The sequence below is a fragment of the Carya illinoinensis genome, chromosome 3, assembly GCF_018687715.1.
Source record: "Carya illinoinensis cultivar Pawnee chromosome 3, C.illinoinensisPawnee_v1, whole genome shotgun sequence".
In the NCBI taxonomy this organism is placed as follows: Eukaryota; Viridiplantae; Streptophyta; class Magnoliopsida; order Fagales; family Juglandaceae; genus Carya; species Carya illinoinensis.
Genome location: NC_056754.1, coordinates 17,738,307 through 17,764,974, shown reverse-complemented (window position 1 = coordinate 17,764,974; position 26,668 = coordinate 17,738,307). Strand labels below are relative to the sequence as shown.

Sequence of the window (26,668 nt, the reverse complement as noted above, 5' to 3'; positions counted from 1 at the left end):
ATAATGATCTTGAAATAGTATTAATGGTTATTTGATTCATTTACTCCCATTGTCTCCATTATCAATACCGAAAGATTGATTTTCATCTAAATTTCTTTTATTTTTATTATTAGGTATATGAATAATATTAAAATTTTTATTGTCAGATCCTGTGAAGATCTGTTGATTCTCTATATCATTTAATAAATCTATCTGATCAACTGGAGTAACAAGATTTGTATTTTTCAAGAAAACTGGATCTCTACTTTCTATCAATCCTCTATCAAATGATAAAATCTATAGCAACTTTTGTTTTCTACATATTCAATAAACCAACAGTCTTAGGTTTTACTTTTCAATTTGTCGCTTAGTGGCATTGGGATAAGCACTTATGCCTTATAATCTCACACTTTGAGTTTACTTAAGTTTGATTTATGTCCCGTCCTTATCTCGTAAAGTGTAAAAGGTTTTGTTTTTGTTTCAACTCTATTTAATATATATGTTGCAGTCGATAATACTTTACCCAAAAAATGGATTGGTAGATCAGTATACCCAATCATCGATCTCATCATATTCAATAGAGTTCTATTTCTTCATTCTACAACGCCAATTTGTTGATGATTATATAGCATAATATAAATATCTTATACAATTCAATTCGTGGAAATCATCTAAAGTTTCAAATTCACCCCTTTTTTCACTATTCAAACTTTTAATAGGTCTACCCAACTGAGAGCATCCTCATCCGGTTTCCTATCTCCATCCCTATAATTTAACTCAAAATCACATTTCCTCAAATTTATCCCTAAATTTTATTCATCTTCTAAAAACCTCCTACATCCCATTCCCCATCCTTATTTCTATTCTATTAAATAATATTTCTCTATTCTTTTTTTATTACTTTATTCTCTCTCTTCCATTTACAATCCTAACTACTAACTCTTTTGTCTTATTATCTTTTTTTCAAATATCACTTTCTACTAAATATTTATATGATTATGACTACCCAATACAGTATTTTTTCAAATCATTAATCGTATTATAAAAATAGTAAATTTTATTAATAAATTAATGCATTTTCTAACATGATGGAAATTTTATTTAGAAAAGTACTCTTTATCAATTAAAGATTAATGAGGATCCGTAGTCACGTATTGATGATATAATTTTTTAAATTGGTTGTAACGGTAATATTACCTGTCCTTTCTCCAACGGTCATATTTTTTGTCATTTTTATAACGGTAACATTTTTTGTTATTTTTCCAACGGTAATATTTTTTGTCTTTTCTCTAACGGTAACTTTTTTTTGTCTTCTTTCAAACGGTAACAGTTTTTGTTTGTAGTGTAACGGTAACTTTTTCCTCTATAAATTAGCATATTGCTAACATTCACATTCTCACGCTGGATCAAGTCTCATTTCATTTATAGAATAGAGATTTTATTCTATCCTTTGATCTCTCACTCCTTTCATTAAATGACTCGTACATTCTTTCGCAAATTATTGACATACATATCCTCTGAAGATGATAGCGATGTTCATACTGAGGAGGTCGATGGACAGTCATCGAGGCAGCGTGACAATAGGCACCCACGTAAGTTTATTCGGCGTGATCATGCCCAGGGGCACGAGCGCCTATTTTGTGATTATTTCGCAGAGAATCCAATATATCCCTCGAATCTATTTCGAAAGAGATTTCGGATGAGTCGTCCCCTATTTCTTCGTATTCTAAATGAGGTAGAGTCTTACGAGCCATATTTCGTCCAGAGAAGAGATAATGCCGGAAGACTCAGTTTATCTTCAATGCAAAAAATAACCGCAGCACTTAGAATGTTGGCGTATGGGGTTACTGGAGATTTTATGGATGAATACATACGTATTGGTGAAAGCACCGCAATGAAGAGCCTAAAAAGATTCTCTGAGACAATAGTAAGTATTTTTTCAGATGAATATTTGCAGTCTCCAAATGCTAATGATATAGCCCGATTGCTGTTGGTTGGTGAACAACGAGGATTCTCAGGAATGCTCAGAAGCATTGATTGCATGCATTGGAAGTGGAAAAATTGTCCCGCAGCCTGGAAAGGTATGTACTCTGGCCATATCCGTGAACCCACTATTATTTTAGAAGCAGTTGCTTCATATGATCTCTGGATATGACATGCATTTTTTGGTATGCCTGGTTCACATAACGACATTAATGTTCTAGAGAGATCTTTTATTTTCACGGAACTTGCCCAAGGGCGTGCTCTTCCAGTCAATTACACAATCAATGGCAATGACTACACTATGGGGTATTACCTTGCTGACAGTATTTATCCCAAGTGGCGAACTTTTGTGAAGACGATTCCGTCACCAAGAAGGAATAAGAAGAAAAATTTTGTGAAAGCACAAGAATCTGCAAGAAAAGATGTCGAGCGTGCATTCGGGGTTCTTCAACAACGATTTGCTATCATTCGTGGACCTTCCCGAATGTTCAAAGTGAAGGATCTAACAAATATAATGAAAGCATGTGTTATTCTACATAATATGATCATTGAAGACGAGCGTGATGATAGTGAGAGTCTGAACATTGAGTATGATCAACTTGATGATGATTTTCCGGAATTGTCGCGTAATCATACAACTGAGCTTACGGACTTCATCCAGCGTCATCATTAATTAGAGACAGCTCGGCGCATAATCAGCTTCAAGAAGATCTAATTGAACACCAATGGTTATTATATTCCCAACATTAGTCATGGTCGTGTTATATTCTATTATTTCCACCAATGTTATTTTAAACTATGTTTGAGTTAATCTGCTTTGCATTTGTAATTCCTTAATATTAGTAGTGACGGTATTAATTGTAATCAAGTTTGTTGTCGTATTTCTTTGAGTATAATATGGGGATTATTCGAGGTAATTTATCAAGATGTCTGAATTTGTTACATCCAATTTACTTGCACAAAAATATCAATTTATACAATAATCAAAAGTACAAAAAAATTGCAATTTTACTCTTTTACACATATATCATTGTCCGAAACTAAATAAATATCAAATACATAAATATAAAATCAATCCGGTCCTTGGGCATGACTACGTCTCATGATGATTTTCCTCTTGTGTTGCTCGAAATATAGCCGCTGCATTTCTGGCATGACACTCACATCCATCATCATAATGCGCTGATCTGATTCCTTCTTCGCAAGCTCCACTTTCTCAGCCTCCAACCTCAGCCTTTCGTCCTCTTGACGGATTTTACTTTGCTCTTTTGCAGCTTCAATTTTAATCTTCTCTGCCTCCAACCTCAGTCTTTCATCTTCAAGACGTAATTTTTTTTCCTCTTTCTCCTTATCATACTCCATCTTCCCGGCCTTCAGGTGATAAAACTCTTTCTCCTGAGCGCGTGACTCCTCTAACATAGTATACTTCATCTTTCTGAGTTGGAAATTTTCCTCTGCTTGCCTGCCTTGAGCCTTTAGTTTTCCTTTTTCAGCTTTCCTTCCCATTGGCCGGTCCAATTCGATAACCTCATTCTCTATCACATTCTCTGTCTCCAGATCAAAAACTGAATCCTCCGTAGTCGCGGAACATCGAGTCGGGGTCGGGGTCGGGGATGGGGACATCGTCTTCCTTCGTTTTGGATCCTCCTTTGTGGCGCGCCAAATCCACTTAGGTTGGTCCTTCAATAGGTGCCAACAATGCTCGAACTGAAAGGTGCATTTTTCTAACGATTGGTACATAATCTTCGCCTTGTCAAACTTACATGTAAACAAATAAAATTTATGTTAAACCAACTTTCACAAAAAATAATGCGAACGTAAAATACTAAGAGTAACAAAATTCTACCTTGTCTTGGTCGGTCATGTCACTTTGATTTAACCCTTCAATTTGAGCTAGTTTCGCACAAAATTTATTTGTGGCCTTTTGGATAACTGACCACCGATGTATTAAAGACTTTATTGTCCGCTCATTTGTGATTTCTTTATATTGCTGAAAGTACTCAAAGATTTTTTTCTAAAGTTGGGAGTGTTTCTGATCTGTTCCCTGAACGGCATCAAGGCTATAATTTAGCCATGCGGAGACAAGTAACTTGTCTTCTTCGGGGGTGAAGTTTGCACCCCTCACTGATTTTCTAACGCCGTTAGGCTCGTTAGGGGGTAAGGGTGGAGAGGCATCGATGGTCATAGGAGAGTTCCCACTTTGCCCATCGTAAGTGGGATCGAGTTGAGGATCTTGGCTAAGAAGGTTGGTGAAGTACATATATCCAGAGTCTTGAGAATCCATCTCTAAAAAAATAATGAAAAGGTGGATCAAATTCATCTCACTTTGAAGTTTGGGTTTCAGTCGGGGCTCAGGAACCGAATGGTGACATTATGGAAATTTGGCCACCCACTCATGGCTGCAACGACCGGTTGCCAGGACTTATTGGCCGTCCGGGTTACCTAACCATTGAGGAGATGGCCATAAATCTCCCTAATCCTAACATGCGGTTGTCATCATCACAGCCGAGGGGGTTTAATTTACACATTACACATCTATCGCAACAGAATACAAACAACAACAAACAGCATGCAAATCACAAAACACAAAATAAGAGCATTCTCATCCGGTTCCCCATATTGAATAAGACAATAAATGTGGCTCAGAATGGTGTAAATATGGACAACATGCGTAATCAAGGAGTCCAACATCGAATGGCTGCAAAACCTCACCCGAACCCCGATTGCAGTTTATGGAGAGTACCACAAACTGCAACTTGGCCTATTCGAGTAACGATTACCCCGCCATATCGATAGGGCCCTAATTACACTTCTGAATTAACCCCATCATCACAGCCTAATTATATTCCCCTCCCTTGAATGACACGAAACACTGCAAATGACCAAACAACAACGAAGAAATTACTCAATGACCAACAAAAAAATATATTCATAGTCTGTGTCCCACATGAAAGAGATAAAAACAAAAAAAAAGAGACATATAAAAATAAAATAAAAAATTAAATAACAACCACTAAAATAAAAAAATTTTAGATAGAACTATTTGTTAATATTTGAGGAAAAAAGAGAAAAACAAAGAACCAGAACATATTTGGAAAAGAACATATAGATGTATATATAATATCATCTAAATTAACAGAATAAAAGAGATGCGTGTAAGACCTGATTCATACCATTTTCCCCCCTCCATACCTCATAAATGTAATTCATTAATGTTAAGGCCAATGTATTTTCTATATGTGTGTGTACAGATTTATATATATGTCCGTGTGCGTGTGTATAAAGATATAGATGAACTCAAATATATTCATCCACAAAGATATAAAATGGTATCTGGCCAGTACAGCCACGGTAAGAAGGTCTATCCACTCATATTCACATAATATTATGTACTGAGGCATAGAAAAATGTAACAACATATCAACAACAATATGAATAACTTAAAGCTGAGATATCATTAGACAGCTGAGATAGTCACAAGTACCTTAAAGATGAAACTTAAAAAAAAAAAAAACAAATTCAGTAGCATAAGCATAGTTTGCAGTAGCATCATCATAGTTTGCATTATCTCCTCCAAAACTTTCAATAATGAACCTCACCATATGTCTCACACCTTGTCAACACAATAGCACATGAGCTTGTTACAATGAGCTTGTTACAATAACTTTTTTTTGCTGCCACATATTGACATACAACATCTCCAAATCTTATTAATTAGATCTGTTTGATCTCATTTTCAGATGCAATTTCTCACTAAAAATGTATCGATAGAGAAGGACATTTTTAACAGTAAAAAAGGGAACACTAAAAATAATAGGTGCAATTCAATTATTGTAATGACAGCAGAGAAATCCAAAATCAACTTTTGCATTTCTAATTGGGAAAACATATGTTCTATCTACCCAAATTTTTCAACAACAAGGTGCTTCGACAGAAGTGACAATGACAATGCTTGACATGATCTGTAAAAGTTAACTGAGTTTGGGTTTCATGCCATCATTTCGGGTAGATTAATAACCCACCAATAACCAAAATCAACAGTGACCAAACATCACAAAAAAGCAATGGAGAAATCCCCAAATTTCCAAATCGGCAGTTACCCAAAATGATAGTTTATAGCATCCTCAAATCCACAAATCCCAACATTTGCACAGACCCAAAATCACAGCAATAATATGATAAAATCACAGCAAAATCACAGCAATAAAACTCATAGAAAAATCACAGCATTTTGCCCCCAAAATGCTCGGTTACAGAGACAAGAAACACTCACATGGTATGCCGATAGAAAAATTTCCAATTCAGCAACAACATTCCCTTGCCGATAGAAACACAGGAGGCACAAAACCATAACCAATGCCGAAATCAACACAGGAACCAACCGAGAGGCAAGAAAAAATTTCCTTCACATGCAACAATGGGAAACCAAAGATCCAAATGCAAAAACCATGCCAACCCAAAATCAAAGCAATAATATATTGGATTCACAGCAAAATCACAGCAATAAAACTCACAGCAAAATCACGGCATTTTGCCCCCAAAATGCTCGGTTACAGAGACAAGAAACACTCACATGGTATGCCGATACAAACATTCCCATCTAAAAACACTACACATTCCCTCGCCGATAGAAACACAGGAGGCACAAAACCATAACCAATGCCGAAATCAACACAGGAACAAACCGAGGGGCATGAAAAAATTTTCCAAACATGCAACAATGGGAAACCAAAAATCCAAATGCGAAAACCACAAATCGGGACAATATAATCGGAGATTTACCTTCGATTGGACCAAGGAGGGGTGCAGGTGCTGCGTTCCGGGGAGGGGAGGGAGAAGAAGTCGCGGGTTGAGCTCCAAAACCGTTGGGGCGAATATGAGATGCAGATGTACAGTGGATCCCCATATATGGAGATTTACTGTAGCGCCCCTTAAATTGGACCCCATTTTGGGGATCCGGATGGAGATGGGTTTTATGTAAAAACCCTAAAAGTTACCTCAAAATATAGAGATGCGGGACTGATGCGGGGCCGGATGTGAATGCTCTGAGTTTCCACTTCTACTTAATATTCTTAAAATTTTTAATTGCCTCATATTTATATTTGAGTAAATAGATATACCCATGTCTTGAATAGTCATCATTGAAAGTAATAAAATATTTTATTCCTTTTTGTTTTAAAAGGTCCACAAACATCATAATGTACAATTTCAAGTAAATATGTAGATTTTCAACTTTTTAAAAAGGTTTACTATTCATTTTTCCTTTGACACATGGTTCAGCTATATAAAAACTATCTGAGTTTATTTGTGGTGTTAATCCACTTTGATATATTTTGATCATCTTGCTTTTATTTATATGGCATAATTTTAAAGGCCATAAATATGCACAATCCAGTAGATATATTCAAATAATCATAAATAGATACTTTATTAATATTAATATTCATTACATATGTATCATGATTTTTCACGCCTTTCACTGATATATCAACATTACTTATTACAATGGTTCAAGACTTAAACTCAACTGTGTAGCCTTTTTGATCTAGTACAAGCCTTGAAATTAAATTTCTATAAATACAAGGTACATATAATACATCACTAACTAAATAGTGAAAGCATTCATTTTGAATTTATATGTACCTTGCCTCAAGACATTGTATTATGTGTTGTTGCCCATAAACATATTGTGTTCTTTTGTTTGTTTCACTTCAGGTTTGACAAATAGCTCTTTATTCTTACATATATGTCTTGTTGCTACAGAGTTAACCCACCATAAATCCTACATTGGTTCCACGAACATTACTTTTGAGATTGTCATCATAATTTCCATGCTTTCTTATACTTTTTCCTTATTAGGACATTGTGATTTGTAATGTCCATTTTTTATCATTTAAAACAGTTTTTAGTAAATGGTTTACTTTACTTCTTTTTCAACTATTTCTATTTCTTAAACTGTTTTGGCTTCATCTTGTTTTATGTAGAATATTTGTCTTGAGCCATCAACAAATTGAATGATTCATTATCTCTATTCCTCCTCTTTATTCTTTCTCCTTCAAGCACTAAAAGTATTGGAAGTAATGTCATTGTTATTTCATTTTCACTATATGTTAAAGAAATAACAATGTGATCCCAAGATAAAGGAAGACTATTTAGTATGGCTGTAACTTATATTTTATCAGGATAGATGATGACCAATATCATATAATTCTTTTACGATCAATTCTATTTAAAGCATATGATCGCCAATATCATCATTTTCTTTTATGCAAGTTCAGTTATACTTATTCAATAATAATTGTCTATAAGTATCCAACCTTAAACCATACTTTGCCTCAATTACTTCCATAATTTCTTTAGTAGTTTCATAGTCTTCAAAGAGAGGAATGATATGATCATTCATACAAAAAAAAAAATTAAAACTTTTGACAGTGCATTATGTTCTTCCCACTTATCTTTACTTTGTATGCTGCTTCCACTTCCATTGGGCCTATTTTCTACATTTTCTGATGGTTTTGGTGTTGTCAATGTGTATAAAGTTTTTTCATTGGTTAGAAGGAAAGGTTATATGTCTTTTACAGGCTCGAAAATTTCTTTCATTCAGTTTTTCTATCCTCAAGGGATAAATACTTTTCTTTAGTGTCATAAATAATCAACCTTAAAAATTAACAACAAAAAATGTAGAAATAATAAATATGTTCTATTGTAAATAAATTAAATACAATAGTTCAACTGTGAGAAAATAAAATTACTATAAACTTAATAATAATAATCCTTGGATTTAATCTAAGGTAGTAGTAACCTTGTAATTCTCCTATTATATTTTAAATAAGAAGAATAATGAAAGTGATACCCCGATCGAGTATTCTCACAAATTTTTGTTGATGTTTCTCTCATTTTAAGAAATTTGTTGAGATAATTTTGACCAACAGGTGCCTTCTAATGATTTGAAACAAAATTTGGAGCATATGGACTTTTGAACATACCAAGTTAGGCTTGAAATGACCCAGAATGACCCAAAATACCAAAACTAGCTTGAATCAGTTTAAAAAACCGAGTTAACTGGTTCAAACCGGGTCCAAGAGAAAACAAACAGTAGTCAGCAATTCAGTCAATAGCTTGGTGTGCGGCTTTGTCTTCGACTTGGCACGCAACTTGCAGTGGTGGATCGGCTTGTGGGTTGGTGACTTGGGCTTGTGCTTGAGTCCAATTCCTTATGAGCCTAAAGGCTTCAAGGGCTAGAGGCTTGGTGTGAATTCATGTCGTTTGGAGTGAGCCCGTTCCAAATGAAACGACATCGTTTGATTTGGCCAAAGCGATGTTGTGTTGTTTCTTATAGGCGGCTTCCAACGTTCTTGGAACGACATCGTTCATTGTAAGCTTTGGCTTCTCATATGCGGCTAAAATGATAGTCATTTTAATCATCTTGGTCATCACTTTGCTGATGTCGTTTAGCCAGGAATAATTTGAATCCTCTTGATTGTTGGTCGAAACGGCACTGATTAGAGATGTTGTCTTCTTCTTCCTTGTGCATGGACATTGCAGACTTAGAAAATGTGGTGTCTTTGCTTTCGTTTGATGAATTGGTTGTCGGCAATGAAGGTTTTGATGTGTCCTTGACACTCTAAAATCCTGACGGTGGTGATGGACTCTGGCGATCAGCTTGAACAGTAATAGTGTGTGTAAAATAATTAGATAGTGCACTATTTCTTTATGTAAAAATGTGCCAATAATTTTCTTCAAAATAATAATAACTTACAAGATTTTGTAAATTCCCAGTATACTCTAGGCCTCCCATTATAATTTGAAAATTTTTTGTTTTGAATTCAAAAGTCTTCGAATATGATTATAATATGCAACTGTAGTTACCAAATTAAGCACTTGTCTATTGATCGTCTTTTCAATGCGCGAAATTAACCTCTTTGTCATGAGCATGCTCTAATACCAGTATAGAATCATGGAGAACAAAAATAAATGAAAATTGGATAGAATTTTGACAATATGGTGACACTCCTTTTAAGAGTATTTGTCCCACAAATTGGTGATGAACAAAGTGAATCAAGTGTCTTCATTGTGTACAAATGGTCCCTATTTATAGAACATAAGGGACTGGTTAGCAAGGAGCACAACTATTGAGAAGATAATGGTTGACAAAGGGCACAACCATTAACAAATGACATAACTTTTTGACTAAATCAAAAGATTATGTCTCTTGACATTTCCTTAACCATCACCCTCCATGGTGTTCCATGGAATCCATCACCATGGAGAGTGTGTCATTTCAAAAGGTATACCTTTTGGTGATCAAATCCCTTAGAACATATTTTATCTTGTGCATGTACACACACACACACACACACACACATATATACAGTACTTATTTTGTTGAAGGAAAACTCTGAAGCCAGTCATTTTCATGCACCCCTTGTGCACAAAAATGACCCAGTGTGCCACGGTAATTTTTATAACGATTGTAAAATTATTAACATCATTCTTTGTTGATTATTAGCATTGTTCTTTGGCCATCTTCTTTATCCTTAAGCAATATGGACTACTTTGATTTCCACTGCCATTCATGGCCACTAGAGTTTGCAATGTCGCGGGAAGAAGAAACATTGTCTGTCCTGGTTTTCACCTTAAAAGTCAAAATAACATTTATATATGTGTTGTAGTCCATGATTGAAAAAGACCATGATGACAACATCGGGGTTGATAACATAGAGAGTGAGATGTTCGAGGAAACTTTTCACGTTTTGCGCAACTGTATTCTACAAGAAAGCACGTTGAGATCCACCATATTTGACATGCTTTGTGCAGTGCATGTTCCCTTGGAGATTCAGGAGTTCATGTTAAATAGAATCTTTGTCTGTGTGAGGGACACATTGAAATAGAGACAATACATGGGCCGCAAGGCTTTGGAGATGCGGGTGATTATTGGAGTCTCTCATTGTGTTCATAAAGAATCATTGCGTCCTAATTGTTCCCAAATATTAGGGCAAGCCATGGAAGATCATTATGTTTTAGGATTATTGACCATAATAGTTTCCAAGTCATCGATTGAAACGTTGGAGAAGGTGGCGATTGAAGGAATCTCAGATTAATAGTGTGCTATTTGTATAGTAATGAGATCTAAAAGCTTCCTGAATCACATATCTTGTCCTAGAATAATCTCAAAACTTGTAATACAGAGTGCGTAAATGCGGAGAAAAATGAAGCTTGGTGTTTCCATCCGTCGTCTTGTTGTCTTCTTTGTGTTTTTCATTTAAAAAAAAAAAACTATCGCCACGTCACCTAGAGTGCGCAAGTCGTGCTTGAAATAGACTATATATAGAAAAATTGTTTGTTGAATAATACTCTACATATAACAAGCGGTGTGATTCTCACATGTTACATAAATGGATTATATGTACACCTCGTATGATATATATTTATGTAGAAGTTTAAGTGACACCTTTTGACCAAATAGCCAAAGATTTCTTATATTATACATGTTATCTAGATGAAAGATGCATGCATGCATATGAAGATATATAGAGGCTTAGCTATATAATTAATGCATGCATGCATGCATACATATATATATATAATTCTCCAAAAGATATATATATATAAAGAATAGATACAACTTGACATTATTTTTCAAGCTAAAAATTATTAGTTGCTAATTGGTGCCACTATTTATTTATTTATTTGTGGGCCTGGGTGGGGGTGGGGTGGGGGGACCCAGGCCCAGTGACCTATTATAATCATATGCATGCAAATTCAAATTGCTCACTTCTTGCTTTCAAAATGTAAGATCGAGTTTCACTTGTCAGTATCTGGAATTCATTCTCCACATAACTTTGCCCCCTAATCCACCCATATTCATTAAGAGTTTTGCTACATACAAAAATAGTTACGCACTAATCTGTATATCAATACTGATTCATTCATACTTTAAATTTAAATTAACACTACTTTTAATAAAATTTATATTTTGACCAATCACATTATATTGATGTACAGATTAGTATATAATTGTACTTACAACTATATTTTTCCATTCATTAATTAATATCATTTGTGGGGTACAAATCTATTCACTATATTTCCGCACCTCTCCTTTCTATGACCTTCACAATCTCTAAAATTCCCGACTGGTCCACATCCAATAGCCGTTAGTTTGCTTCTTCCCCCCCACCCACAAACCAAAAATTATAAATAAAAAAAAAACCTAAGAATCAAATGATAGGACGCCAATCCCCAACATGCCATATAGCGCGTGTAATTACGTGCCTTGGGAAAATGACGACCGAGCCTCTTGAAATTACTGTACAAATTTCATTTGTGACGGAGGTCCGCGTCCGCGCGTGTGTTAGCAAATTCGACTCTGAGTAACGACCCCTCCAAAAATGACGTCATCCACACACCCTGCCACCTAGTGTGCGCAGGTTAAGAGGAAAGAGCCTATCCGGTGCGCACATTAGTGGCAGTGGAAATATGACTGCGACGACGAAGACGCTTAGCTTAAATGCAACAAATCTTTGACTCTCTGTAGCTCACCGATGACACACAAATGACAAATACTACTATGCATTTTTATATATCGAATGGGGATATTATTTATTTATTCAATAATTGTGGTATTTTTATATAAGCCATTGTCAATTTCTTAATCAAACAGTGTTTATAATTAAAATTATTAATTTAAAAAAATGGTTTTAGTCCTTGGAGGCCGCTTTTAAGCTGTCGTTGTTCTCATTCGATTCTGCTGTAAGATGATGGGACTTGCGGTTTTGAAGGAGGAGATTGAGCTAGGGCTTCGATTGGGGCGGAGGAGGTTTCTGGTTGGTTTTGGTGCTCCCAGGGCTGGGATTTGAACTTTGGCTTTCTCCCAGGTTGGGGTTTTTTAAATTTTTTTTAAAAAAATTTGGCCATGCTTGGACTCTGTTTGGTTGCCGGGAAGGGTGATGAAAACCAAAAAGAAAGTTGGACTTTGAGTTTTTATGGTGTTTAGTTGTTAATGACAAGAATAGTTTTAGCTTGGCGTGAGGAAATGTTTGGTTCTCTTTTATTGAGTGTTTTTCAATTGCTTCAAGTAGTGAATAATTTGGAACTTTAAAGGTTCTGTTCTCTTGTGTTTTTATTTGACTTTTCATTGGTCCTTTGATTGCTGTTATGGTACTTTGTAAAACGGAAGACCTTTTTTCCCCTTCTAATGGTTTAGAGGTTTTTGAATTAGTGATCCTTATGAGTGTGTATTGGTTTTGATGGAGAAAGTAGCAGAGTCATGTATTCAATGGAAGAAAGAGATTACGAAATTTCATTTCGTACAGTTAATTGGTCACTTTCAGTGTCTTTACCGCTTGTAGTTCATGTATCTGTCCGTTCCTATGCATCTCTCGTTCAAAGATAAGTGACGTGCTCCTCGTGTGATTAGTATGCACTTCAAGGTATCAGTGTAGTAACTGAATCTCACTGTTGGTACAGTTATATTTTCTACTGCAAGGAGCTTCAAAAATTGTGAAAGCAGTTTAATTCTTCAAGTTTTCTGGGGATTACATTGTTTGGGCTGTTGTCAATTTGGAATTCAATATTAATCAGCCATTTCACATCTGCTTTTCTTGATTTATATCGAGTTCTTGCACTAAAAGTGGAAATCTCAAGCTTATAAGATCGAATATGCTTCTTTTCTATGTTTAATTTATGCATTTATCTTTCTTACCTTCGTGTTGATGCCAAAGGCTCATTGAGTTACCTCTATGATCAGTGTAAAGAGCATGAACTCTCCATCAGCCCAGTTCGTCCCCTCAAGAAGGATAGGAGTATATGACCCTATCCACCAGATTGGCATGTGGGGAGAAAACTTCAAAAGCAACAGTAATCTAAATGCGTCTGCATCCTTGATCGTGGAGGATGTGAAACTAGATAGTCAGGTGAAGAGGTTTGAAGGTTATGCGTTTTGGTAGTTGGGGTCAAATTCTCCCAAAGCTTATTCATTTTTGTTATATTGTATTTTAGTCAGAGGATGCTTCTCATGGAACAGAGGGACCTTCTAACCAATATGACCAAGAAGCAACTAAACCCACAGATAAGGTGAGGGTGATTATATAAGGTTTACAAGATAATTAGGTTTTCTTACACCTTTTGGAGGGCTGGAATCTTTCAGATAAAATGGTTTCATCCAGAAACTTCACCAAGAGGTGCTAGTTTAGATTTAGTTCCCCTTGGCAACATTCCAATGCCTGATATTTTTTGATTTTTAGCTATGCTCTTGTGCATATTGCTTGTTTGAATGTATTGTATCTTGCTTAGAAGCCTGCAAAAGCTGAAACTTTTATTTGCATCCTAGATTTCTTTCTTCCTTTTTATTTATTTATTTATTCTTTAATTTCTTTGTGGCGCATGCTTTTCTTATATTCTCATTTATATGCTGTTTTGACAATTACTAAAGAAGTTAGCAGTTCTGAAATTTAGTCATTATATATAACCTTTCATGCATTTCTACTGGTGAAATATTTCAGTTCAGACTGCTTATATGAAAGAAAATCTGGTGTTTTGTATATAAATTGATCGAGAATGATGACTTGGGTTTATCCATTGTTTGCCACTAATTCATTTGTGAAGGTAACATGTCATGTGATATGGATAATCTGAACAGATATGTATATGCTCATGATTGAGTATTTCAACCCATAAGCTTGGCATACTATTGATCACGTTTAATTATGAGGATTCACTCTAATACAGCACCTCTAACTGTTGTGGTTTAACACTTTACACATAAAATCTGCAGGTACAAAGGCGTCTTGCACAAAACCGTGAGGCTGCTCGTAAAAGTCGTTTGCGGAAGAAGGTTGAATACACACTGAGATAGAGACCTTCGATGCAAGATATGTGCAAGAAATGGTTTAACACATTAAGTTTTTGTTTTGCTTTGCAGGCCTATGTTCAGCAGTTGGAAACAAGTCGTTTGAAACTCATTCAATTAGAGCAAGAGCTTGAGCGGGCCCGACAGCAGGTTTGACAAAGATGAGCTTTTATTTGTCATCTTTGAGGCATTGATGTATTATTATTAATCAGCACAACTTTTTTCATCCCTGAAGTATATAAAAGCAATTGAGGTTTTACTGCAGGGCTTGTATATAGGTGGTGGGTTAGATTCCAGTTATCTGGGGTTCTCTGGAACCGTAAACTCAGGTTTGTTACTCCATATGTCAAAACCTATTATCCTGGAATCTAATGTTCTCAGTCTCAATGTTTTCCTGAGTTGTTTATTTTGCATGTCTTTAAGACTGGTTGGTAGCTGATGTGTTTGATGGTGAATACAATGAAATGCACAGTACTGAAGTGCTTTCTGATTTTAAGTTCTTAGTGATACCATTAGGAGAAAAGATAAATTTTGCATTTTGGATTGTTAGTGTTATGTCCTTCATGCAATGAGCTATCAAGTTGAAGTTCAAGGGCTGTAACAGAAGCAGTAGGCATTTCTCCCCTTTATCTCTCGTTTGAAGCATTGAGATGTGGGTAGTGAACCTTTTTGTTTTTCTTTTTTTGCTGAATAAAGTGAACTTATATCAAGTAGCCAATCATGATGGTGCAGTTGATCTGAGCACACCAAATGTTCCGCCTTCCATATTTTGCTATTAGGTTTCTAGTTCTTGCAAGTGAATATAGAAATCTTAGTAACAAGTGGCTATTTCCTTTATAGTATGTTTCATTTGGTGGATAGAGGAGGGAAGAAGAAAATTGGGAAGGGAAAAAGGTGGGCAGAAGAGGTACTTTTGTTGTATAATTGCTAGGTGGTAAAGGGAAGTGGGATGATTTGGATGGATGCAATTTCCATTGAGGTCTGCATGTTTATATCCAACCAAATCTGGTGGGAAAAAGAAGGTAACAAAGCAGCTCGTACAACGATGTTACCTCCATGCACCTTGTCCAGTGTAAATGTTTCAAGCTACAAGTACACCCATGTATCTGTCTTTCTTGTGATTGTTTTCTGCATATACTTGCGGCTCTCCCGTTTAATCTTTGATAGTTTCAACTTTCTTTACCACCAGGAAAGGTACAATAGTCATTCTCATTTACCAAACTAAAATGAAAGATTATGTTCTTATGTTGTTCACTCTGCCTCTGCATTGTTTCAAAGGTCTAGAAGATGAGATCGTTGAATATAACCTATCACAACACATATGCATGCACACAATGCACATTAATGCACCACCAAAAAGTGATGTCTTCATGCTGTGCATGGACACAACTTTCAGAAGGTTGAATTGTAGTTGTAACACCACATTCAAATTCCTTAATGAGCTATTTATCTTCATGTATGATTTCTCTGCATGCTGAGGATATCCTTTGTGGTTTTATATCTTCTGGGTTTATTTTTGTTCTCGTATCCTTCCCTCAGTCCCCTTCTTTATTTTTTCAATATATTGTATTCTAGAATTAACTAACACTTAGGATTCTGCAGGTATTACTACATTTGAGATGGAGTATGGACATTGGATGGAAGAACAAAATAGACAGATTCGTGATTTGAGGATGGCTTTGAATGCTCATATAACTGATATAGAGCTTCGAATGCTAGTAGATAGTGGCATGAACCATTATTTTGAACTTTTCCGTATGAAAGCAACTGCCATAAAAGCTGATGTCTTCTATATGATGTCTGGCATGTGGAAAACATCAGCTGAACGCTTTTTCTTGTGGATTGGAGGGGTTCGCCCTTCACAGCTTCTTAAGGTGATGTACTGTCTACTGATCATCTTCAATCAATATGTGGGGTTCATGCATTTCTCAATTCAGAGGAACAGCTTGGAGTAGAAATTGTGTCATCCAAGGGCACTTTTAGATCTTTAAACTGGGTTTTAGTTCAAATAAAAAGTTGGATAAATTCTACTGATCAAAAGATTCCCTCGTGCATAATTTGAAATCATGAATATATATATATATGAAGCAACCGAAAAAGTTTGACATTTTAATGAACAAAAAAGCACAGATACATGCATGCATAAGAATAGAATATGCTATTATATAGTATACTTTGTGCTCGTTTGTAACTCATCTATATGTGCATTTTAGTGGAAAATATTGCCATCTATTACTAACACAAGGGAAGCTTATCATATGTGATTAATTCGACTAGGGCTAATGCCCCCCTCCCCCCAACTGTGGTCCTAGACACACTCTAAACAATAACACAGTAACACTAAAGGCTCTTGGTAACCTACTATCAGCATATGATATAAACATAAAGAAAAATTACTCTGATTAATGATGTTCGGGGTTGGCTAGGCATAATGTCTGCAAATCTTGGCTGGCCAAGCACTGAACTTGGCTGGTGGCAACCTCAAGTTTGTATTAAATTTGGGCTTCTTCTCCATGTTATTGAAGAATTTGCGGGCATTTCTTTTAATGCCATTATTCTGTAATTACATAATCAAATATGAAATAATTCTTGTATTGTTGTTGTTACAGGTGCTTGGGCCTCAGCTTAACCCCATGACGGATCAACAATCTTTGGATGTTTTTAATCTTGAACATTCATGTCAGCAAGCGGAAGATGCTCTTTCGCAAGGTGTGGAGAGACTCCAGCAAATGCTGGCTGAGACTGTAGCAGCTGGTCAACCGAGTGAAGGAAGTTGCAATCAGCAGATGACCAATGCGATGGAGAAGTTGGAAGCTCTAATGAGCTTTGTGGCACAGGTATGCATTGCATTTTCTCATGGACAAACCAATTCTGACATTGTGGCTGATTTTTTGTTGCTTTCTTTATGCACCAGTCTCTTCTCTGAAATCTCTATTAAGATCCATAAAGTTCTTCCTTGTCAATTATGTAAGGCTAGAATGCAATCTATTAGTTTATAATTTGCTCATTGCTGAATGAAAATACTTTCTTCTGACTGATTATAAGAGCAGTTTGGATTCTATATAAATGGATTCTCTAAGTAGGACATATTCCTTGAAAGAAAAATGGGAGGAATTTTTCACTTATCCTTCATGGTCTGCGTAACCATCCCGTCATTTTCCAGAGATATTGCATAACCTAAAAAGGCTATAAAAGCAAAATGCATAGAAATATTCAAACCCTTGAGCAACGGAAGGGCAGATTTGTTTCAGACCTGAAATTTAATGGCATTTGAAGTAAAGAGAGATGTGTTCTAACACTCCTTCCTTTTTCACCAAATCCTCATTCAGTAAGCAGTGTGGTGCCTGCCATTAAAGGTTTCTTTTATATTTTACTTTTTTGGGTGAGATTTCAACCTACCCCAGTCCACTTACCATTGACCTTTGCACCAAAGTCCTAGATTCTTACATGTTTCATGTATTCATTTCTTAATTTTGTTTAGATAACATTATTTTCTTCATTGATAAGTTTTATGTTAAAGGGGTATTTATCATAGAAGTTTAGAGTTTTCCTTTCTATCAACCTTTTATGGTTCTTGGCTAAATTTCAAAATCTCGAGGAAGATGTGATCATTTTCTATTTGTCTTTTGTTTTTGTTTTTGTTTTGTTTTGTTTTTTTTTTTTTTTTTTTTTTTCACTTCCATAGACACACGTTGCATCAATAAGGGGTGCCAACAAAAAGAATACTGTCCACTTTTGCTCTGATCATTAAAAAACTAAGGCTTAGCAGGTTTTGGTTGAAATAAATGGTGGATCTTGCATACGATTATACAAAATTGTTTTGGAATCTCTTTAATCTGTTGGATGACGATCAATAAGGAATGACATAAACTCTTAGCAAGTTTCTCCTGAAATAAGGGCACTTAAAAAAGCAAACAGTGTTCCCATGTTAAGCCGCAGTGAGGCTCAAGTTTTAAGAATTTCTATCATTTTGCATCCTCAGCCCCACCCCCTTCCCAAGAAAAAGAAGAAACTAAACTAGAAGACTCATAAATCTCTTGAAAAAAGTTTGAAATTTTTCTTAAATTATTTTTCTGTAGATCATTTGAGGATTGGTAAATAGTTTCAGTAGGAAGTTTGTAATGCTCTAATATTAGCTCTAGTTTTTGAGTGGGAGATTACCAAGAATTAGGATAGTTTACTTTATCCAACACAAGATGGTAGAAACAGCTCTTGAATCATTTGGAAGGACCGTGAAACAATATATTTTTATTAATAATCCTTTTTTTTTTTTTTTTTGATAATGATAGGTCATAACTGGAGTGTTAGTAAATATGGTTGGGTTCCGTCGAGTGATCACATAATTATCTCTATGCAATGCAGTGATTAACATTGAAGTTTTACTGCAATTCAGAACATTCTAAACTATGCGTTGCAGCCATAGCGTCTCATCATAGAGAAGCAACTTGTTATTGAAACAGCATGTCTATTTATTATTCAGGTTGTGATTTCAGATTATCATTGATAGGAAGTTGTACCACCACAATTACCTTTCTGAACATGTGATGCTACATTCACTGATGAAATGTGCTTTTGTTGGAACAGGCTGATTATATTCGGCGGGAAGCCCTGCAGCAGATGTCCCGCATACTGACTACCCGCCAGGCAGCTCGAGGGCTGCTTGCCTTGGGTGAGTACTTTGAACGCCTTCGAGCTTTGAGCTCACTTTGGGCTACCCGCCCTCGTGAGCCTGCTTAGTCTCACCATAGAAGATGCTATATAAGCTCAAAATCAGAGGGATGCCTTGGCTAGCCTACCTGCCCTCTCAGTAGTGTTGTTATAAAGATACGATCTAAGTTGCTGACAATTTTCAATCAGCCTCCAGCCATCAAGAACTTGTGTATATAAATGGCCATTTTATCGAGGGGAAATTTGTGATTAAGGTAATTTTTACTGCTTGTACATTAACTTGTCTCAAAAGTTAATATATTCAAAGATTTAGATTTGAGTTTTAGAGTTGGAACTTTGTCATGTATATATTTGTTGGATGTATTGTGCGTGGAGGTCTAGAAAGAAGTGCGCAATCTGTAAAAGCCTTCTTTGTGCTTTGAAATGAACGTCTTCTATCGTAACGAACTGATATAGTTAAACTGAACTTGAATGCGAGTTGTGGTATCAAATGCCACCAATTTGAAAGCAATGAAATTTGTCTATATGGATGAACTATTTTCAGGTTCATGGTCAAGAAAACTAAACACAATACAGCCAAATATCCAATAGGAAATTAAGTAGCTACTAATGTATGGTTAATCAGAGCCAAATCTCCCACTTGTTAATCTTTTCTGCTGAGATTCTTGGTATTAGCTAAATGACATAAGGGTATTTGCTAAAATCATTTCATTTCCACAGGGATTCAGTAATTAGGGTCCAAAATGGCCATACGAGTAATTTGTCAGCGAGGCTTCCATTCTCATGTCGTTACTAAACAATCAGTGTTCCCACTATAAGAGTTTTGCTATGTATAAACTTATTCGCGTATCAATTTACATATTTACTTTATATTCAAAATTTAAATTGATACAATTTTTATGAAAGTCTAACTTTCCGACTAATCACGTTGGACCGGTGTGCCCACTTACAACCAAATTTTTCCTTGTTGCAATTGACCCAAGAACCGAGGGCTTCGCCCTGAATGTCTTCTGCCTTTTGTTTTTGTTTTTATCCTCGCTATAAAATGTGTTATCCTGCATAATTTTTCTGGACAAAATCCTTCCAAATGGTTGCCTTCTTTATAGACCATCTCCACTGTCCCAGCAGCACCACTGCTAAGGTAGAAGAAGAGAAGCGGATAATTTCTTTTTCTTTCCTGAACTCGAGGCTGAAAATTATTTTATTGAAATTAAAGACTTTATTTTCTTGCACGATGAACAATGTCAAGATTTTCAGGGTAATGAGGCATTTTATTCCAGGTATCCACAGGCCCGCAGGGTTCTAGGTGCATGATTTATGACACATCTTGATAAAACATGAAAAGCAAGCTATTTTTTTCCTATGGTAGAGCGAGCTCAGAAAGCTATAGTTTTCACTACATATTATTGAAAATAAGTTCTTCATCGAGTACATAACTAGCATCTGAGCTCCTGCAGATGTATGGTGTATACTTACAACCTTGACATGGAATAGTCCAAGGCATCGACAAGAAAATCTGCACATGGAGAAACAAGTATAGTGTTACCATATACCGTGCTTTAAAAAACATTTAGAAGAATTTTTCAATGCCAAATTTGGATAGGACTTCCTCGGATTTCAAAATCTTTTTGTTTTCCTCGTTGTAATCTGATAAACAATCATCCACATAGGTAGAGGCTGATTATTCAAATCGGTAGAGGTTTAACTATTTAAGACCGTATGAGACATAAAGAGTACCTGCATCGTCCTTGGTAAAACACATTGGTGGCTTTATTCTAAAAACATTTCCATGCAATCCCCCTTTCCCAACTAGAACACCAAGCTCTGCCACCAGAAACAATTAGACAAATGGTATAGCAAAAGGAAATTTGTGAGAAAAAAGTAAATATAAATAGTTAATAACTCAGTTAGGAAAAAGGGGGGGGGGGGGGGGGGGGGGGGGGGGGGGGGGGTGCTGTGGTGTTGTTTGAGATGTGCCCTTCTACCTCTAAGTTTCTCAAATAAAACTGCAGTTTCTGCCTTAGCAGGTGTCTTCTCGGTCCTGTCAGTCACAAGTTCTACACCAACCATTAAGCCCCTGCCCCTCACATCTCCAATGACTGAAATATAAATATAAATATTTTAGATGAGGAATCTGTATTAAAATAGAAGTCTAAAACACAAATACAGTTTCGGAATGGAAAGATCCATACAGATAAATATTAGTTACCACTGATTATAAGAGATACAAGGCAAAGTGACCGTTGACTGAGGCCCATGATATCAAGTAAAGCATGATAAACAATCTTAAGCTTTATCCAAATACTAAAACCCTCAAGCAATTTTCTTCATCATGACTCAGATAAATCCATCTTAGAAGTGGAGTTAACTTTCACTTGCTTAAGGTTTGCATTAGATAGATTTACAGAATACTATTGATCATATGCACAAATCTAGGCCTGCAACCCGATCCTGTACAGCCGGGTTTGAGTCCGACGCGACCTGCACAAACCCATTTATGGCGCCAAACCGATATGACCCGATCCGATCAAAATAAACTCAGATCGAACCGTATGACCCGACCTTTTGATGCTCACGGTTATCCTCTTCGTCGTTGTCGTCTTCATCAGATGGAGGAGAGGGGTTGAGACGAGCTGCATCCTTGGCCCACCGGCGATATCATTTCCTCCATGCCCATTCCTCGATTACTTCAAGTTTTAGCAACGACCTCCTAAATTCGAAGAATCAAACGATCGACCGGACGCCACTTCCTCCCTCGTGTATACAGGGTCTATGGAATGTGCAGAAGATGCAAAGGCCATTGTTACGACCCAGAGAAATCCCATAATTCTCCCAGTCCCCACCCAGAATTCTCCCAGAAAATAAAATACCGAAGACGATGAAGAAAACAAAAAAACCTTGAAAGTAGCGAATCTATCGAAGAGCTCATCACGCAGAACGGCCTTCAATTCCTCATCCTCCGCACCAACAGAAGCAATTGATGGAGTCAATTTCTGGGATTGAGACAGAGATATAGGGAGGGATGCTCAGGATTTGAGGGATTCGAAACAACGCTTGAGATCGGTGTGGAGGTAGTCGAGAGGAATGCGGGACATGTGGGAGTCGAGAGAGATCAAGCTTAAGAAGCAACTCGTCCTGTGCTGCTTGAAGTAGCTCTTCAACCTTCTTCTCCTCTTCGGTTTTAATCACTGTCCTCTTAACTCTTCTCCGTCTATCTTTCTTCCGTTGGGCGTTGAGTCAAGAAATATTAGGAAGAAAATCGTGTTTAGACGGTTTCGACGGGTTCGACTTTGTTTCAACCCGATATGTATATTTTGACCCGATGACCCGTCTTTGATGGGTTGAGCAAGGGCGGGTTGTTCGGATGAATTGGGCCCAAGCCCTATATGCACAGGCCTACACAAATCTACATGACAGGATTTTTAATATACTAAGACGATAGATTTTCTAGAGGTTGAATTCAAGAGCAAGTACTTTCATGTCTTTGCTGAAGAGCTCTCAAACGCCCAAGCAAGTGTGAACCAACATCAGCACAATGAGCTTGACGCTTCTCCTTGTCAAGAACTCTAAGCACTGCCAGCCCCCCAGCTGAACATACAGGGTTCCCACCAAAAGTATTAAATAGAATTTTCTGGGCCAACGCACTTGCTATCTCTGGGGTTGTCACTACTGCTCCCAATGGTAGCCCATTGCCAATACCCTGGTAGATATTATTTGTGAGATGTAATAAAATGATTGCATAAGCTAACAAGAAACATAAAGTAATCCACCGAAATCACAAGTATTTAAAGGAAAAGGCTAATAATGAAAAAGGGCAAATGGCTTATGCAACCTTAACATGATGTGTCTTCCTAATATATATTATTATATGGGGGAACAGGTAATGACCTTTGCCATGGTAACTATATCTGGAATGACGCCCTGTGTTTCAAAGCCCCAGTAGTGGCTTCCTGTACGACCAAACCCAGTTTGCACTTCATCAGCAATGCAGATGCCACCAGCCTTGCGTACAATATCATAAACCAGTTTCAAGTATCCAGGGGCCAACTCAACTGCCCCTCCAACTCCCTATAGTTTTGCACAATCAGTTGAAATGTTGTGTAACAAGGTGGTTTGTAATGACATTCTTACACGTGAAAAATAATACAAACCTGGATTGTTTCGGCTATAAATCCAGCAACTTTTCCTGAAGTACCAAAATCAATGTGATCTTGTACATCTTTGGCATAACGATTAGCATCAGAGCCAAAATCACCATGGTATGGATCTGGATTTACAACATGATGAATTTCGCCCTACAAAATGTTACAGCACTCGAGTAGATAATTTTTTTTTTTGATAAGTGAGTAGATAAATCAAAAGCGATATCTTGAAAAATGTCTTTTACAAATATACATACGTGCAGAGATATATATATTATATATATCTTTAAATAAACAACCAGGGCAGTGAGATTATATTGATAGACCAGAGAATGACAGCGCTTCAGGGTGTTCTTCTATGTGTGTGTAATTCCCTTTGTGCAAAAAAGGAAAGGAAAAAGACGGTCGTTGTTACACTCAGAAAATGTTAGATGAACAAAAGATTACCCGTAACGTATTTCCCCCTCCTATAATTTGAAATAGTATCACAAAAAAATTATGATTTTTAGGAAAACAAAAAATATAATTAAGAAAAAAACAGCCGACAGAAATGGTCTGGACTCTGATTATAGCTTATCTTATTGGTATTGAACTTCACAGCGCATACACGTTGAACGTTGCTAGAAACTTTACACAACCATCTAAGTCAAATTGACATTTAAACGCACGCGGACTACACTCAGCCAGTGATAATCCAGCATCTAGTTGGCATTACACGTAGCTATGCCATAAAAACTAACCTGGGGTATTGGGTACTTCCATGTGTTAAGAGCAGTCAGTCCAATTGTCCCAGAACTTCCCCCATGATATGCATTCCTCAACGAGATCATGCCAAGATTACCACTGTATAGACGGGCCATCAGCATCGCTAATTCATTTGCTTCCGTCCCAGAATTTACAAAATACACAACCTGAATTTCCGAAAAAGGTTTCACTGTTTAAAGTTCGCATTCATGAAGTTCAATACGCATAATGAATGTTATTGCCAATCAAACTAAATTTCAGTTCATAAAAGAAAAACCTTTAGGTTTCCAGGCATTTTGGAAGCTAATGCCTCAGCAAAATCAGCTATTGCATGGTGAAGGTATATGGTTGTAGCATGCTGTAGAAGGTTGCTCTGCTCGATTATCGCACTTAATATTTCAGGATGGCAATGTCCACAAGAAACCGTAACTATCCCAGCAAACGCATCCAGGTAGCGCCTCCCGTTCTCATCAAATAGATACTGCATCTTCCCCTCAACAATATTAAGCTGTGCATCAAAATTTTGAGGTTAGTGATGGATTTTCTATTTCTAAAATGAATGACATGCAGGATTTCCTAAATAAACCAAAAAATCCCGCCGGGATAACCACACGTGATTAAACAGAAGATCTGATCCAAGGGTCGATTTAAACTCGTGCTGTTAAAAAAAATGAAATGAAATTAAATACTTAACAGGCTTCTGATAGTAGTGGAAGAGAGAGGGACCGAGAAACTTCTTTCGCTTCTGGAAGACTTCATCGGCCACAGGGCCCTTGTAGGATCTCGGGGAGTGATCGAACGGAGGAAGCCGAGGCGGAGGACCATCGCCGACAGACGGGGCGGCAGCGGCAGCAGAAGAAGAAGGAATTGTAGAAAAGGAGGAACCGGAGAGAGACTTTGCCTTCCTCAGCAGATGCCTCTGCAACGCCATGGCCGATCAAGAAATCACGAAAACGAAAGCAGTGTTTCAGTGAGCGTGGCTTTCCCTGTAATTTATGAGGTGCTGGGAGTGCAATGATTTTGCCAGTGGCAGTGGTTATTTCCATCAAAAGCTGACGTGGTTTTGCATTTCTTACGTTATCTTTTTGGAATCGAATCTCTTTCTTTCTTAATTCGAGTTTTACGAATCAAGGTTGAGAGATTTAAATTGAGAATGTACTAAATATTCAAATAAATAATTTATTATTATAAGAAAAAAAAATTAAGAGAAATTGATTATTTCTGAAACTATTGGTGACTCTTTAACACCTTTGAAGATTCTATTTCAGCGTAACATCTATAATGACTCATTTAGGCTAATTTCTAATTTATCCTCATTTGTTTTTAAGATTGACCTCTAGTGTATTTTAATTTTTTTTAAATGTTTTAAAAATTTATTAATAGTGAATTTCTATATTGTTTTAAAAAATATTTAGAAAAAAAAGTGAGATTACAGGCATGCCTATCCTTAAAAGTTAGGTGGCATGGTAGAAGAGTCCGCCTCTGCAGATTCTTTTCGAACCCATTTATATGGTTGCATCATTTTCTTCTTTTCCATGTTTTCATAAGCACTTTTGGCCAACCATTGAATGAGAAAGGTTAAAGAGTAAAACCTCATTTAGTTATATAGATAAAATAAGAAATTTATTAATAATAATGAAATAATTTATAAATAATAATAAAATTATTTGAGTTAAAATATTTTATAAGATTTTAAAAAATAAGAGAGGAAAAGTTGAATAAAAAATTATAAAATTAAAAAAAGGGTTAGAATATAAGTTTTTAATATTATTTATGTTTTAGAATATGAAAAAGTTGATTTTTTTTTTTAGTGTGTTTTGTTGGAAAGTTTGAGAAAATTATAATGATTAAATAATAATTAGATAAAAAAATTGAAGATCTGAAATTAAAAAATATTTATGTTTATTATATTTAGATATTGAGATGAGATGAGATAACATGAGATGAGATGGTTTGAAAGGTTTATAAAACTAAATCAAGCCTAAGCCTTTGCACAAGTAGGGTTGTACAAAACCTTTGATGGCTCTAACTTCGGTCGACTCCCACTCTGGCTTCAGAGTCAAAGTCAGAGTTGAAAGAGTCAGAATTCAAAGTAACTCTGAACTCCAACATTTAAAAAAAAATCATATGATAGTTTGAAACTAAGGGGATGTTTGGATGAAAACCATGAATAATTTTAGCAGTTTCAGCATGATTCAACAAACTACTCAGCACCTCAGCAACAAAGATGAATAGATAGGGGGATAGAGGATCCCTCTGTCTAATACTTCTCGATGGAATAAAACTTCCTTGTGTAGTCCCA

At 36.2% G+C, this 26,668-nt stretch overlaps 3 protein-coding genes across 3 annotated transcripts; 1 reads left to right on the top strand and 2 right to left on the bottom strand.

The window, feature by feature from the left end:
• Nucleotides 1-2,966: 2,966 nt before the first annotated feature.
• Nucleotides 2,967-4,979, bottom strand: LOC122303565 (capping protein inhibiting regulator of actin dynamics-like). The gene is made up of 2 exons (XM_043115388.1): nucleotides 3,809-4,979; nucleotides 2,967-3,720 (listed from the first exon to the last, which is right to left on the bottom strand). Exons 1-2 carry the CDS (start codon nucleotides 3,824-3,826, stop codon nucleotides 3,034-3,036), a joined length of 705 nt encoding a protein of 234 aa, XP_042971322.1. The 5' UTR covers nucleotides 3,827-4,979; the 3' UTR covers nucleotides 2,967-3,033.
• Nucleotides 4,980-12,497: 7,518 nt separating this feature from the next.
• On the top strand, nucleotides 12,498-19,805 carry LOC122303564 (transcription factor TGA1). Its single transcript, XM_043115387.1, has 9 exons — nucleotides 12,498-12,839; nucleotides 13,712-13,877; nucleotides 13,963-14,037; nucleotides 14,738-14,797; nucleotides 14,885-14,962; nucleotides 15,078-15,141; nucleotides 16,415-16,686; nucleotides 17,422-17,649; nucleotides 19,397-19,805. The coding sequence occupies exons 2-9, from the start codon at nucleotides 13,722-13,724 to the stop codon at nucleotides 19,547-19,549; spliced, it is 1,086 nt and encodes a 361-aa protein (XP_042971321.1). The 5' UTR covers nucleotides 12,498-12,839; nucleotides 13,712-13,721; the 3' UTR covers nucleotides 19,550-19,805.
• A 925-nt stretch (nucleotides 19,806-20,730) lies between these two features.
• On the bottom strand, nucleotides 20,731-25,426 carry LOC122303563 (alanine--glyoxylate aminotransferase 2 homolog 1, mitochondrial). The gene is made up of 9 exons (XM_043115386.1): nucleotides 25,061-25,426; nucleotides 24,644-24,874; nucleotides 24,363-24,533; nucleotides 23,632-23,775; nucleotides 23,369-23,548; nucleotides 22,955-23,180; nucleotides 21,466-21,579; nucleotides 21,218-21,304; nucleotides 20,731-20,996 (listed from the first exon to the last, which is right to left on the bottom strand). Exons 1-9 carry the CDS (start codon nucleotides 25,295-25,297, stop codon nucleotides 20,953-20,955), a joined length of 1,434 nt encoding a protein of 477 aa, XP_042971320.1. The 5' UTR covers nucleotides 25,298-25,426; the 3' UTR covers nucleotides 20,731-20,952.
• Between the last annotated feature and the right edge of the window lie 1,242 nt (nucleotides 25,427-26,668).

Excerpts from the sequence above, each read along its gene's own strand:
- LOC122303564 (XM_043115387.1), top strand. The coding sequence starts at position 13,722 with ATGAACTCTCCATCAGCCCAGTTCGTCCCCTCAAGAAGGATAGGAGTA. Across the intron at positions 13,878-13,962 it reads ATGTGAAACTAGATAGTCAG|TCAGAGGATGCTTCTCATGG; the intron begins GTGAAGAGGTTT and ends ATTGTATTTTAG. Across the intron at positions 14,963-15,077 it reads TTGAGCGGGCCCGACAGCAG|GGCTTGTATATAGGTGGTGG; the intron begins GTTTGACAAAGA and ends GTTTTACTGCAG.
- LOC122303563 (XM_043115386.1), bottom strand. The coding sequence starts at position 25,297 with ATGGCGTTGCAGAGGCATCTGCTGAGGAAGGCAAAGTCTCTCTCCGGT. Across the intron at positions 24,534-24,643 it reads AAATGCCTGGAAACCTAAAG|GTTGTGTATTTTGTAAATTC; the intron begins GTTTTTCTTTTA and ends TCGGAAATTCAG. Across the intron at positions 21,305-21,465 it reads TTTATTTGAGAAACTTAGAG|AGCTTGGTGTTCTAGTTGGG; the intron begins GTAGAAGGGCAC and ends TTCTGGTGGCAG.